The sequence below is a fragment of the Corvus cornix genome, chromosome 18 (genome assembly GCF_000738735.6).
Source record: "Corvus cornix cornix isolate S_Up_H32 chromosome 18, ASM73873v5, whole genome shotgun sequence".
Lineage (NCBI taxonomy): Eukaryota > Metazoa > Chordata > Aves > Passeriformes > Corvidae > Corvus > Corvus cornix.
In genome coordinates this window covers 9,113,341-9,127,364 of record NC_046347.1, presented here as the reverse complement: position 1 = coordinate 9,127,364, position 14,024 = coordinate 9,113,341, and the positions used below count along the sequence as shown (strand labels likewise).

At 40.2% G+C, this 14,024-nt stretch overlaps 1 protein-coding gene across 1 annotated transcript; it reads left to right on the top strand.

The window, feature by feature from the left end:
* The first annotated feature begins 132 nt into the window (after nucleotides 1–132).
* Nucleotides 133–12,360, top strand: NOL11 (nucleolar protein 11). The gene is made up of 18 exons (XM_039562565.1): nucleotides 133–285; nucleotides 1,779–1,892; nucleotides 2,593–2,649; nucleotides 3,216–3,361; nucleotides 3,617–3,674; nucleotides 4,202–4,340; nucleotides 4,755–4,949; nucleotides 5,255–5,331; nucleotides 6,038–6,161; nucleotides 6,834–6,937; nucleotides 7,189–7,266; nucleotides 8,047–8,231; nucleotides 8,480–8,605; nucleotides 8,752–8,973; nucleotides 9,466–9,544; nucleotides 10,351–10,443; nucleotides 10,756–10,863; nucleotides 11,171–12,360. Exons 1-18 carry the CDS (start codon nucleotides 148–150, stop codon nucleotides 11,282–11,284), a joined length of 2,157 nt encoding a protein of 718 aa, XP_039418499.1. The 5' UTR covers nucleotides 133–147; the 3' UTR covers nucleotides 11,285–12,360.
* Nucleotides 12,361–14,024: the final 1,664 nt, after the last annotated feature.

The window sequence follows — 14,024 nt, the reverse complement described above, 5'->3', positions numbered from 1 at the left end:
GCCCGGCCGGGCAGGGCCGCACGACAGCAGCGCTCACTCCCTGTCGCGACAGCGCCGGCCCTGTCCCGACCCCGGCCGGCCCCGCCCCCGGGTCACGCTGGGGCGCGCGCGTCGCGCCAGCTCTCGCGAGAGCCCGGCCTGGCCAAGATGGCGGCGCTGTGCGAGAGCTTCACGCTGCGCGGGCCTGGCCCCGGCGGCGGCGGCCCCGGGTTGTGCCTGGAGCCGGGCCCGGGCCGCGACCTCGTGCTGCTCACCGAGCGCGGCCGGGCCGCCACGCTCTTCAAGGTACCGCCCGCGCGTCCTCGGGGGCGGCACCGCCGCCCCGGGTAGCCCCGGCCTAGGTGGGGGTTCTCCCGGGCAGGGCCGGGGCCGCGGTGCCTCCCGTATTCCCTTTCACCCTGCCTGTCCGGACCAGACTTCGCTGTCTGTCCCCGGGCCCCGCTGTCTGTCCCCGGGCGCCCCCACCTGCAGCCGCCATCCCCCGTGGGAGGCGGGGCGGGGAACGGCCCCGGCCCAGGAGCGGGTCCAGCCCGGCCCGGCCATACTCTGCCCCCTGCGCTCCCCGCTGCCCCCGCTCCCTCTGCCCGGGAACATGGGGCGGCTCGGGCGCTTGTCCGAGTAGTTTTCCTTTTGCTGATGTTCTCTGTCCATTCCCCGTCCCAAAAAACACTTCCGTCGCGAAGCCACAGGCACGTGTTACCTGCAGTTCCAGGTTCTGGGCTGTCAGCTCAGTGTCAGGTGCTGTCCTGCTGGCTGCAGCACGGAAGATTTTGGTTTGCAGCACCTGAAACGAAAAGTGTGTTCTGGTCTCTGTTATTCAGTAGACCATAATAAGAAACTTTAAGGCAAATATTTGAGTTTGTCTTTAGCTGACTATCACATCCATTCGGTTGGGGATTGTAGTGACAGGACAAGCAGGGATGGGCTTAAACTGAAAGAGAGTAGGTTTCGATTGGATATTGGGAAGAAATTCTTCCCTGTGAGGGTGGAGAGGCCCTGGCACAGGTTCCCAGAGAAGCTGTGGCTGCCCCATCCCTGGAAGTGTCCAAGGCCAGATTGGATGGGGCTTGGAGCAACCTGGGATAGTGGAAGGTGTCCCTGCCCATGGCAGGGGGTGGGACTTGGTGATCTAAAGTCCCTTCCAACTCAGACCATTCCATGATCTTAGTGGGTTGATGATGCAACCTCCTTTGGGTTCCTTATTCCCAGTGCCAAGACCATATGTGAGAACATAACTGTGTTATAAATATGCCCAGTGTACTCTGGAGTGAGGAGAGGGGGTTGAGTGCCCTCAGAGCAGTTGGGTGTGAATCACACAGAACAGGAGTTCAGACAGCAAAATCCCCTGCTCTTGGTTTCAGTAACTCACCTTGAAATAGAAAGAAAAAAAGCACAAGTCTGTGTATGATTGTATTAGTCACTAAAAGCAAATTACACTAGCAATTAAAATTAGTATCTGCCCTTCGAAAAAGTGGTGCCTTGTATCTGTGCTTCATGGCATAAGCCCTTCAGACTGTTACAGGTCAAAGTTATTTCTTACATGAAAAGAAATCTAATTAATGTAGAGTTCTTTCCTGTTGTTCTGAAACTGTTGGTGTTAAAGGTGGAAACAGGAATGCTCAAGAGGAATTTTTGAGTATAGCGGTTTCCATATTTTAATATTCTAATTCAGATCCGATGTGGCTGCCTTGCATTTCCTTTTTGTCATGAGAGAAGTCCCCAAAGTGATCTTTCATATGTTGTATTTTAATTGCAGTGTCTTTGTTCTGACTCTGTAGATTTCGGATCAGAAGCCCCTGGGCTGTTGGTCAGTTAAACACGGGCAGATTCTCACCTGTCCTGTTGTGTGCAACTTTGAAACCCATGAGTACATCGCAGTTCATGACGACAAGGTGAGAGCCTTCATCCTTCTTTAGAGGAAAAAAGGATGTCGTGGGTTTTCTTGAGGGAATGTAAGTAGGGACAAAATCAGCAGTGTGACATTTCTGGTTGAACATGTGGGGACCCTCAGCATGTTGGTGGCATGAGCATCTTCAGTCTGTTGGTCCTTTAAACACAGGAGATTCTCAGTGCCTCATGCACACACTCCCTAAGGATAAGTTATTTTTCCTGTTGCAACCTGGGTGACATTTACAACTGCATGGTCATGGTACTGGAGTGGTTACAGTAGTTCAGACCCCATCCTTGTTCTTCTGCTCTTGTTTCACAGTTAAAAGTTTCTGTGTGTATGTGTAGCATTTGCTTAGATCATGCTGGGTCTTTGGCTTTTCATTGTTGTTGATGAAATACCACTCCTAGCCTTGCATTGCTTGTGGAAATCAGGCCAACTCTATCTCACTGTCTCCATCACTCTGATCTACTTTCATTTACAGTTCTGCTGTGCCTTTTTCCTTACTCTTTCCTGTCCTTTCCAATTCAGGATTTCTGAGCTTGGTTTCAGTTCCTGCTGTCTCTGCCCCTCCTGGGCCAGTTCCCACTCAAGTCACTGTGAATACTCCCTGTGTGTTTCCCTCCTGTTGCAATTGCTGGTGTTTTGAGTGCTGACAAGTCTGTGTGTTACTGTTTTACCTAAAAATGATGCTTGTCTTAAAGGTTTTAAGAATATGGAAGAATGAAGACATTAACTTGGACAAAGCCTTTAAAGCAACAGTAAGTCTCCTTCATGTGTTCTCTTCTATGTGTTTTGGATCCCCGTGGAGGGAAGAAATGCTCTAATTTTCATAGTGTTGGCCATATTACATTTTAGCTTAACTTATGCTTCATGATGTTCTGGAGTATTGCAAGGAATCCACTTGCATTGACTTTATTATCAGAATATTTGTCTTAAAATGATTGGACTTTCTTTAAAGATGATGAATTGTGTTCAATTACAGATCTTTGTGTTCTGCTGCTTGATGTGTTAAACAACACTTTGTGTGTTGCTGTAGAGCGGTTGTGTGACCTCCTGACCCTGTTATGGTTTTTATGATGTGATTCAGGAATATGATGCTCATCAGGACATTTTCCTGGCTTTTTTTTTTTTTTTTTGGGGGTAGTGATTTGCATTATTTGTGGCATTTCAACAAATCAGCAGCTACTAGATCTATATTATTAAGGATCTTAAAGGTTCATCATTCTTCTGTTAAATTTTATTGGAAAAAGTTATAATAATGAATAAAGCACTCACTTTTCAGGGTAATGTAGCAGAGAACAGAGATTTGTTTTTGTTCTTGCAGCTCTCAGCAGATGTGTACAGGATCCATTCCCTGCCCAATGGGGGGCCAGTGGTGCTGTTCAGGGGAGGTGGGGTTCGGACGCTGGATGTGCTTTTGGAAGCCCCACAACAGGAGATTGAAAACATTATCTCAGATGAAGTCATCAGGTAAGTGATGCCACTTTGTGATGATTCAGAGGAATTAACTGCGATGATGAAAGCTTTTCCCTTTTTTGAGGAGATGGGGGGAAATCAAAGACCAAGATCTTGGGGTTGGGTGTTTTGTTCCAACACATTGTTTTTAAAATGTTAGAATTACTTTTACAGATTTCCTAAAAATTGAAAGGTGCCTAAGGAATAGTGATACGACTTTTTGTATAAACCTAGAGTTTGAAAGATGTTCATCCAGCTTTCTGGTTTTAGGTGGAGTGGAGCTTTTATGGAAGGCCAACAACCTGTCTTAATTTTCACTACTGAGAAAGTGAGTTAAATACTTTTTATTTTAAAAATCATACCAGGAGACCTGAATGGCTTTTTTCAAAATCCATCACCTGATTTATTTGATTTTAAGAGCTTTTAGTGGAATCATTATCCTGATTTAATCAATACAGCAGTTAAATGGAAGTTGTGTTGCTTTCAGGGCTGAGAAACAGGGCTCTTAGAACTGCAGAGAGCAATTAATAAGATGAAATACAGTAGACATTGTGTGACTCTTCATTGCTCATTGAGAAGAACTGTTGAATAGGATGTATGTTTTTAAAAAAGGAATTATGCGTAAATCTGTCTTCATGCAAATACTTCTTCCTGTGAGTCCATTTGTTGCATCAAATAAGAATATTCTTTACTTGTAGAGTCTGTGGATTCTCTGAATTAGGCTGATGCCCTATAGAAAACACAATTTCCTAATTTTGCACAACATCCAAAGTTAAGCAGTACTAATATCTGAATTTCTGTTATATTTTCTTTGTGTAAATTAAAGGAAAGCTTTATTTTCTTTTTTTGTTTTAGGGTGGGGATTTTTTTGTCTATGTACAGAAACCTAAGCTGAGTAGTCTACACAAATACAAGCTTGAACAACAGGAAGCATCCAAGCCACTGTGTTTCACAGCACATATAACAAACCAAACTGTCACACTTCTGTGTTTGTGTAAGTTATATTTTCTAATGGGATGGGATAATGAAGGAAAGAATTGTATGGAAGGACATAAAATGTTGATATTTATGAATTGCTGTTTAATATTTTTAGTTTTTTAAACTTCTTAAAACAGCTACAAGTAGTAATTAAACCTTCCTGATACTTTAATGGCTGCAAAGGTGAACTGTTCCTACCTGTGATCACTTGTACCCTGCAGCTCTCACTATACCCTTATTGCTATAGCTTTATTTTGCTGCTTTGGATCATAGTGAGTGCTTTAAATATCCTGTATTAATTCTTCTTTCAGCATTCACTGGATTTTGTCTTTTTAGATGTTCTTTTGCTATATCATATCAAACAGGTTTTTTTTCCCACAAAAACCAATTGTAAAAGAGTGATTTTTTTTTTTTTTTTTTTTTTTTACAGATTCCAATGACTCTGTGTACCAGGTTCTGATACCTCTGCAGCAAGATACTGAGGAAGAAGAAATTTTGTCCAAGTCACTACTACTAAACTTTTCAGTCCCAGGAACTGTTCTGAAAGGAACATCTTTAGTTGTCCTGGACAAAGACCACATTGCAGTGTTGGGCAGTCTGGCTGTACCTGGGAAAGAACCCAGAGGTAACTTGAAAAATCATATAAAGATGTTGTAAGGTCTAAAATTTCCTTGGGCAAAGCACTAGGCAGGAAAATTGTGCTGTCCCTCTTGTCCCAGCTTCTGGTTTAAAGCTCTTCATTGGAAAACCAACTCATCTTTAAATTGAGATGTAACCTGAGTGATGTAATTCCTGACGCTGAATACTGGCCGAGCTATTTTGAAACAGTTATTTCTGTTTCCCGCAGCGTTTGTAACTGAAAGTAGTAAAGGCAAACGTAGCATTTATGTTACTTTTGGGATCATAACCTCTATCTCTTACTTCCCTTAGAGTGCCTGAGCATATGGAATACAAAATTTCAGACGTTGCAAACCTCAAAGGAACTGCCCCTGGGGACCAACGGCCAGGTAAAGCTCATGGGTTTGGGGTCCTTGAGCTTTATGCATTTGACAGCAGGGAAGGGAGTGTTGGGCTGCAGAGCTCTGCTGCTGCTGGAGGAGCAGTGAATGCAATATCTGAAGCAAAATTAATACTGACCAGTTGATGAGCAATTTCTGTCAGAATATTCATTGGGAGAATTGTGGCCTGTGGGGATTTCTCTGATAATTTAGTACTTTGTCACATCTCATGGTCTTGATTATTTGGTGTGAATAAAATCACTGAACACAAAACCCAACAGTGTCTCTTCTGTTCAGGCAATTTGCAGTTGAAAGCCTAAATGATTCTATGATCTCCCGAACAGCATTTCAAGCTATTCAGGAGTCAAATAGGTAAAATAGCACCTAAGGAATAAATGCACTGGTGAGCCAGAACAGCTGACTGCTTTTGTCTTAAAATTGCACAAGAGGAAACTTGAAAAGGGACTTAATGCCTTGGAGGAACTGCTGTACTTAAGGGCATCCCTGGAAAAATACTGAACAGAACACTTCTAATTTCTGTATTTAAAATCAGCAGTTAGTGAAGGTCTGCTAACAAATGTTAAACCTACTGAAAATAATTTTAAATAATCTGATCACTGACTTCTAATTGAACTTTGTAGGAAGGAGTTACACATCAGTGCAGGAACTCACTTCTCTGCTCATCTTATTAATGACACATTTTACTATTTTGCAGTTGTGGTGTTATGAGGAAAATTTTTTTTTAATTCATGGGAAAGTGTTGACTGTAATTATGTACAAGTGTGAAACATCATCCTTGGCAGCTGCTGTGGGAAAGCTCAAGGACAGTCAAAACCCTGGTAAGAATTTTTTTTTTAATTACGGTGAAAAGAGCTTGTAAAAGGAAGACATCTGAAATCGTATAAAAGTTATTTTAACACAGTCCTATAAAATGAATTGAATCTCAACAGCTTGAAGCAAATCACACTGTACCGTGTTCCTGGCTGTTAAATTTACTGGTGCTGGGAACAACAAAACACACAGACATCTGAATTTATGGTGGCTTCATTTAACCTGGATTGTCATTCAGCTACTGGAATTACTGAAAACACTGGAATGCTGATGATGAATACTGAAAACAAAGTGAAGTGCTGTTTCCTAAAAAGTGTTTTCAAAGAGTTTGTGATTAGATAGGGCAATGTCAAACCTTAGTTTGTCAACTTCAGTTTAAAATTCTACTGTCATAGTGGTTTAATCAAACATTGTATTGGTAAAATGTTGCAAGTAATGCTCAGGATAAATTGTGTAATAATTTACTTCTCTTGCTCCCAGAGGCAAAATGGAGAAACAGTATAAAGAAAGGTCATAAAATTACCTGCTGTTGAAATAAAACTGGCAGCTTTCTTGGCATAAAATCACTTGGATTGTAGTTTAGAAAGTATCTATTAGCATGAGAAGTTGGTGCAATATTCATGCTTCAATAAATGTGCTGTAAGTGTTACCTTCATATAGTTTCATTTGTATGTTCACAGATGTGTCCTCATTTGTGAACTGGAATACCCTGGAAGATGAAGAGCTGGTGGTTTCCTTTCAGTCCCAGGAGTCTGTAGCTCTGAAAGCAGAGTCCAAAATGAATGTAAGTTAGAATTAGGGTCGTGTGAGGTTGTTGTTTGTCTTGTCTCTTCCCCATGCTGCTACTTTTAGGTGTTGCAGCAGAAAGAAATTTCACTTTATCTGTTACTGATTGTTTCTAACACTGTTTCTGGAATTGCAGTTAGTAATCATAGTCCAGACAGCAAGTTGACATGTGAAGTACCCAGTTATCTTGCTTGAAGTCCTTAAATATTTCGGAGCTGAATAACAACTCTATGTTTTTCTTGACCACAGTTAAGATCAAGAAGGAGCACTGTTGCTAAAATACAACCAGAGGCCTTATCAGTTGGGCAGCTCTTACTAAATCTCAAAGTAAGTAACCCAAATATCCTCAAGTAGTGTTTAGACACTCTCAGAATAGTATAGGTGTCTCTTAAGCCATTATCTCTTTCCATGTTCTCTTGCACATACCAGGTTGACCAAGCTGCCTTGAACAGGTGAGTTGAAGGATATTGTTGTGTAAGAACGGAATTTGGGCATGATGAAACTAAGTTTTGTCACAGGAACGTGTTTTGAGAGCTGTACAATACAGGGCTTATAACATCTGAGTTCTGGAAACTCGCACAAATTTGTTCATTGTTAATGATAGTGTCTTACAGTAAATAACAGAGGATATTTCATCTGAACTTTGCTTGTTTAGGTTCTTATTTATGGCTTTAATTTTGTTGAAGGCATTTCAGCTGTAAGAAGTTGGAGGAATTGTCAGGAATTCCACTGCAAATACAGTAATAAGCTCTTTAGTTCCTTTCTAGAACTTGCTGTAAGTGTTATAATAGGTCATACAGGAAGGGAAACTATCTGCAGTTCACTTGTGGCTGGACACTTTGGTATTGTTACTGAAGTAACAGGTGATTAATCCATGAGCAGTTACTGAGAGCAGGTACTGCTTACCTGAGTTCAGAATGAGGAATTACCTCATTTAGCTCTTTCATGCTTGAGAGAAACTATGCTATCAAAACACAGAGTGGCGAGGGATTTTTGTAACTTGAATTCCAAAGTAGGTCTGCTTCTACTTGGTCTAATTAATGCCAGGGCAGTTGTCAAACCTGTGCCTTGTATTTCTGAGTTGCACAGTATTTTTGTCTTTTCCAGGATGCTTCTACTTATGTGTTGGAAACTGAATTAAGACAACTGATGTCAAAAGCACCAACCCCAGATCTGCAAGCCGCCATTGGCTGTGTGGTCACTGCCCTTACAGACAGATGTAAAAGAAATCCAAAGTACTACCCTCAAAATTTCCTGCTGGAGATTGTTGAAACCCGGGACTTGTCCTACAGGTAGTGACTCTGCATTTTTTAGTGTAAGGAGTAGTCTTTAAAATCAATTTAAAAAAATAGAAATGAAGTTCTTTACAAGTTTCTCTTGAATTATCACAATTTAATACCAAAGGTGCTTATTTTCTGATGAAGCTGGTGTTTTACGTAAAAATCCATCTGGGGAGGAAGATAAGTACTATTACCTTAGTTGTCAGTGTAGTTCTCAGTGGGTGTGGACTGTGCAACCTATTAATTTCATATTTTTATAGTTTATGTCCAGATTTAATGGCTGTTGCTTTGGAGAAAAAAGATATGCATCTCTTACAAATCTGCCTAGAACGGTTTCCAGATATTCCTGAAGAAATTACTTATGCTTGCCTGAAAACATTTTTAAGGTAACTTGAAATGAGTATTTTTTTCTTCACCAAATTTTAGTCTATGTTTTTGCTTTTATAATAAGCTTCAGAGAGTTTATTATGTGTGTTGATGGCATTGCTGATTTTAAAGCTAATAATTCAAGGCATTAAATTTTCTTCCGCAGCATTAGTGAAGCCCATCTTCAAAATATAGATGTGAATCTAGATTCTGTGATCTGTTACATTGATGTTGAATCCGACGATAAAGAAGTTAAGACTGAAATTGTAGAAAATGGTTTCAGTGCAGAGATGGACCAGGACATGTATGATACCAAAATCCCAAAGGAAGCCCAATCCGGGAGTGATGGTGAATCCTGCCCTGTTGGGCTTCAGAAGGCAGCATTATTGTATCCTCTGCATGGTGAAGGGAAGCCAGAGCATTGTATGTGCTGTGGATGTTTATATTTGGTATTGCCAAAAGGCACATCTTCTGTTACTGCTGAAAGTTTCTGAGCTCTCATAAGAGCAGTTCCTACTCAGTAGAAAAACTGTTTAGAATATAAATAGAAACGTTTAGCTTTTAGAATGTATCTACACCAATTTAAACTTAGTTTTATTACACTTTTGCAATAATCTTTCTCTACTTAAGAGAAAATGGTATCAGTGATTTGGATATTTGCCTGTTAAAACACATCAGGCAGTTACACCCTTGCAGCGGATAGAACTGTTCAAGTTAACTGTATTGTGATGGTTCTATTGCTGTAGATATTTCATGATAGAAATAAGATTCAAATAGGACCTCTGTCAAAAACCTGGAGAAATATTCTATTTAGAATTCACTCTGGTTTGTACAAACTGGTATTTTCCTCCAGTGTTATTCCCTTAATAGCACTGCACAGAAATGCTGTTCTCCATTCAGCTTACACTGAAACGTTTCTTTTGCCTCACCTGAAAAACCTTCCAGCTCAAGAAGCTATTGTAAGTATTTTAACATTAAAAGGTTTTAAAACCCTTATTATTTTGTGGTGAGGGAAAGGGAAGAGAGTTTTTCAGTTGTATGTGAGAAATTCACCATTCTTTCAGGAGTCTGAATAACAAACTAATGCATGGAAATGAAATTAGGATGCCTAATAAGATTTAATATTAAGGAATATGGTGTTTTTCCACGTACTTAAGGAAATCTTCCTAATTTTTGTAGTCCTTGCTTATTTTGGAACATGTAAGTAAGAAACCCTCTGTATGACCCAGTCTGACTGGAAAATGCTCATATTCTGTTAGCAAGTTACCTTTGCGCGATTTAGATGCTTTTTAGGAAAGGAAAAAGACACAGTAATTTAGTCAGTTCTATCAGAAACAGGAGTTCAGAAATTATGAGAAACAAACTCTGTTTAATCCCAAATGTAATACAAATCTAGATCCCCCTCAGTTTAGGAAAAAACCCCACCAAACTCCCCCATTTCTCAAAAGCTGAAATATAACTTCAAGAATTGTGTGTACCTGAGCATATGTGTGATTTTCCAGTGATTTCAAAAAAAACCCACACATCAGAGCAAAGCTGATTTCAGCTCTGACATGTCTCTTGGAACAGTGGTTACCCCTGAATGTAATTTACACTGAATATTGCTGAGAATTTTCAAACATCCAGCTATGGGTGATGTAAGAGAAGCATAAAACTTGTTTTTAATATGTAATATACAGGCATCTATGTTGCTTTCAAAAACAAAAAATCCCTCTGTCTATTAAATGCTTGTCCTTTACAAATGTTCTGACTTTTCTACTTCCAGCTATTTCTCAGGTATTTATATTACCTGTATGTGAAATGCAGTGAAAAAGTTAACACCACTCTTCCTGGAATACGCTCCCCCACGATAAATCAGGTGAGCAGCTCATTCTAAGAACTGTACTTCCTTCCCTTTCTGTGGTGTGTAACTTGGTGAGTAGTTGGGAATATCTAAAATCGGTTGATGCCTACATTCATTCTACTAAGTATTGTCTGTTAATGTAACCTCTGTGAAGTCAGATGTAACACTTTAATAATCAAAACCCAAATATACCTTAAAATATGCTTTAAAATGTGAACCCATGTATTTTGCATTAGAAGTTAATGTTTCAGAGTTCAGCTTTTAGAGCCAAATGTGTGTCATTTCCAGACTGGGAAGTGTAAGTGTACTTTTCTTGTTTGTCTTCAGATCATGGATTGGATGTGCCTGTTACTTGATGCTCACTTCACTGTCATGGTGATGCTGCCAGAAGCAAAGGAGTTGCTTTCAAACCTGCATAAGTTTGTGAGAGCCCAAGTAAGTTGCATCTTCTGGGACAATTATTTCATTTTCAGTTGGATTTGGAATATGGATGTTGAGAAAGGGGGGAGACAGACAACAACAAATTATTCAGTGAAACAAATAATGTGAGTCCTCCTCTGTATGCTCCTTCCTGAGCATGAATTGCAGTTGCCTCTGTCTCATTTGGCTTTCAAAAGCTGCTTTGTTTGTTTGGTTTAAATAGCTTAAACTGTGCAGAACCACAGATAGTTCCACAGTATGATGATGTATTAAAAGAATTAAAATGTATTTTACTATAAATGTCTCTGTTTCTTCTTTTCAGGTACGGTTTTACTCAGAACTCAACAAGATTGAAGGAAGTTTGCGGGAGTTACAAAGACTGAACCACCTGAGAGAATCTCAGACCTATTCTATTGAAGTGCTGGAAATTATTTGAATTTGAAATTCGTTATTAACACATTTCTTTTTTATTGATTCCTTTTATGACAAGGATGTATTAGCACTCCATATTGGGGCTGTCGAAAGTTGTTTTCTACATAGGAGGAGCCTGGTTACTCGGTAGTTACATGGGAGTTGTAAGTTTGAAACTTGTGTATTAAAAGCTCTCTTTTTGATTGATGAGAAGCTGGATGCTTGCTTATATTTTCATGTAGAATTCTGATATGTGATCATGAGAACATCCTAAAATACCACACGATTCTTGGCTAAGCACAAGATGGTTATGGCAGAAATGCTGGGGGCATAACTTGCCCATCTTGGGCTGTGTAACTTGGAAAGAGCTGCACACACAGTTAAAAGGCTCAAGACACTTTGGAAGTTGACATATTTTAGTTTTATTTATACACTGTCAGTACCAAATGTATATAAAACTAAAATTCTAAAAACAAAACCCCGCTGCAGTGGCAGCTAAAGATTCATACAGAGGGTGACGACTTGGCACTGGTAGTAGTTGCTTTCAGTATTTTGAACAAGAAAACTGGAATTTAAAATAAGAATATTCTTACCTACATCAGTTTGTTTTCTCTAAGTACTTTTTCAACTATTGAACACTTCAGCTTAGTTAATGTCATCTATACTGCTTGAATTCTAGCATTTCAAAGTATATCTTAGATTGGTTTTGACTCCCTTTGAAATACAAAGTGATGAACTAAAGTTTTATGTAAACAACATTTGTTGAAGATTTTACAGGTATCTGTTGAATTATTATTCTGATGAGGCATTCACTTACAGCTGACTTGTTACAAGATACTTGTGGGACTGTATTCATGTAAATGAAAGCTCATCTGGAGTAGGGGGAAATGGACAGAAGCATAATGCTGGATTTCTTGGAGTCAAGTATAAGATGGATTGTTGGGGACAAGATAATCAGTACATTTTCAGAACAGCAAATACAATGTTATTTTTACTTATTTTTACTAATGATGTGATTGAATATTAGTAGAATTCAGCATATTGGTATACTGGTATACTTTGGTTTTCATCACACTAAATAAAATGGCAATTGGAAACATATTGAATTACCTCAGCAAAAAAGTCATGTAAGCCCTTTGTTCCTACAACTGACTTCCAGTCTGCAGCTGAGCTCCAGTGGAACGTTACTCAGCAACACCTTTGGTATCTTAGAAAAACGTACGTGGAACTGATTTGAGAGCTGAACACCTAAATGCAATTCCTAACACAAGTTATGAAATAGTTTGGAGTGAAGGACTGGACACAAGCATCTCAGTAATTTAAGCAAGAGCATATGCTCACTTGTTTTGAATGCCATCCAGCTGTAGGTTAAGTTCTTTCCCTTATTCTTGGAGAAGGGAACCTACCCAGACAACCGCTTGGAACAATTGGGCTCTTCATCTTCTCCAAAGTGCCTTGTGAAAGGAGTCTTTTTTTCCATCTGTCCTGAGGATGGAGGCAGGGTAGGGCCTCCACCCAAAAATTCCTCCTCCTGCTGTATTCAATTCAGTTATAAATATGCTCATTTAGCTCTACCACCAGACTCCAAATCGGAACTCCAAGTTCCAAATCAATATGTTCTACTCTGAGTGGAATGGGCAGGCTTTGGCATTGGGTTGATTTCTCTGTACTGAGGTGTGTGTTGGAAAGGACTAATTTATGTCCTGTCCCTGAGAGGTAACATACCTCTCTATGCACCCATTTCTCCATCTAAATAATTTTCATTTTAGAAGTCCTGTTCAGTAAGCACTTCCACATCACCAACTGATACGGGATGGGATTAAGAGACAAGATATTCTGGTTCACAGTTCAAAAGCACATGATTCTCAGCACCTTTGATCTACCGCAAATACGCAAATTCCTCAGTATTTCAGAGGTGTTAATGCTCTCACGATGCTACAGGCTGTGTCATTGGTGCAGTAGGTGTGCTAGGTACCTTTGCTAGATGGTCAGTGTATAGATGACAGAATGCACAGGTGTTTTTCCCAAGATACCAGAAGAAGATAATGGAATAACCTCCCTCAAAATGTGTGTCTGTGTATTCGTGTATTTAAAGAGTTACCACAATCCTTTGCAACCTTGTAAGAGGTAGCGAAAATCAGCCTGACATAAAGTAACTTTGAAAGGTTCAGAATACAAATTGAGTAGAAAGGCATATATAGGGTTGGGCAGTGTTGGCTGCTGCTGTGTGTATCATCCTAAACACACCAGGGCTCTGAGCCTGTGCAGCTGCAACACTGAATATAAAAGAGCTGCAGATAAAAAGCTGGATATACGAGTGCAAATTGGGCTAAACCCTACTGCCATTGTTGTGTGCTTGATGCTGTGGCAGGTTTGTGGGTTTAATGAGGTGCTCGGCCTGAGCAACAAGTTAATGAACAAAAGGGCTTCAAAAATTACTATAGAAGAATGCAAATTAAATGACACATTGGACATGTTGCTGCCATGCTTGTGGCATGACCAGTGTTGGGTTTTACCTTGCTCAGAAATATAAACAAGGGACTGAGATAAATGAACATGTAAACAGACTGATTCTCTAATGATAAGACTTCTGGCTCTCTGAAATCCCGAAGCTGTCTCAATCTAGCAATGAAAAGGAAGGGTGGTTGTAAGAAATACCAGATGTTTTTGTGCCTTGGGCTGGCTTTCAGTTTGTACTGCTTTTGCTTATGAAACTGATACCCTGAATTCAAGTGGTGGCATTGGAAACCCAACTGTGCAACTGG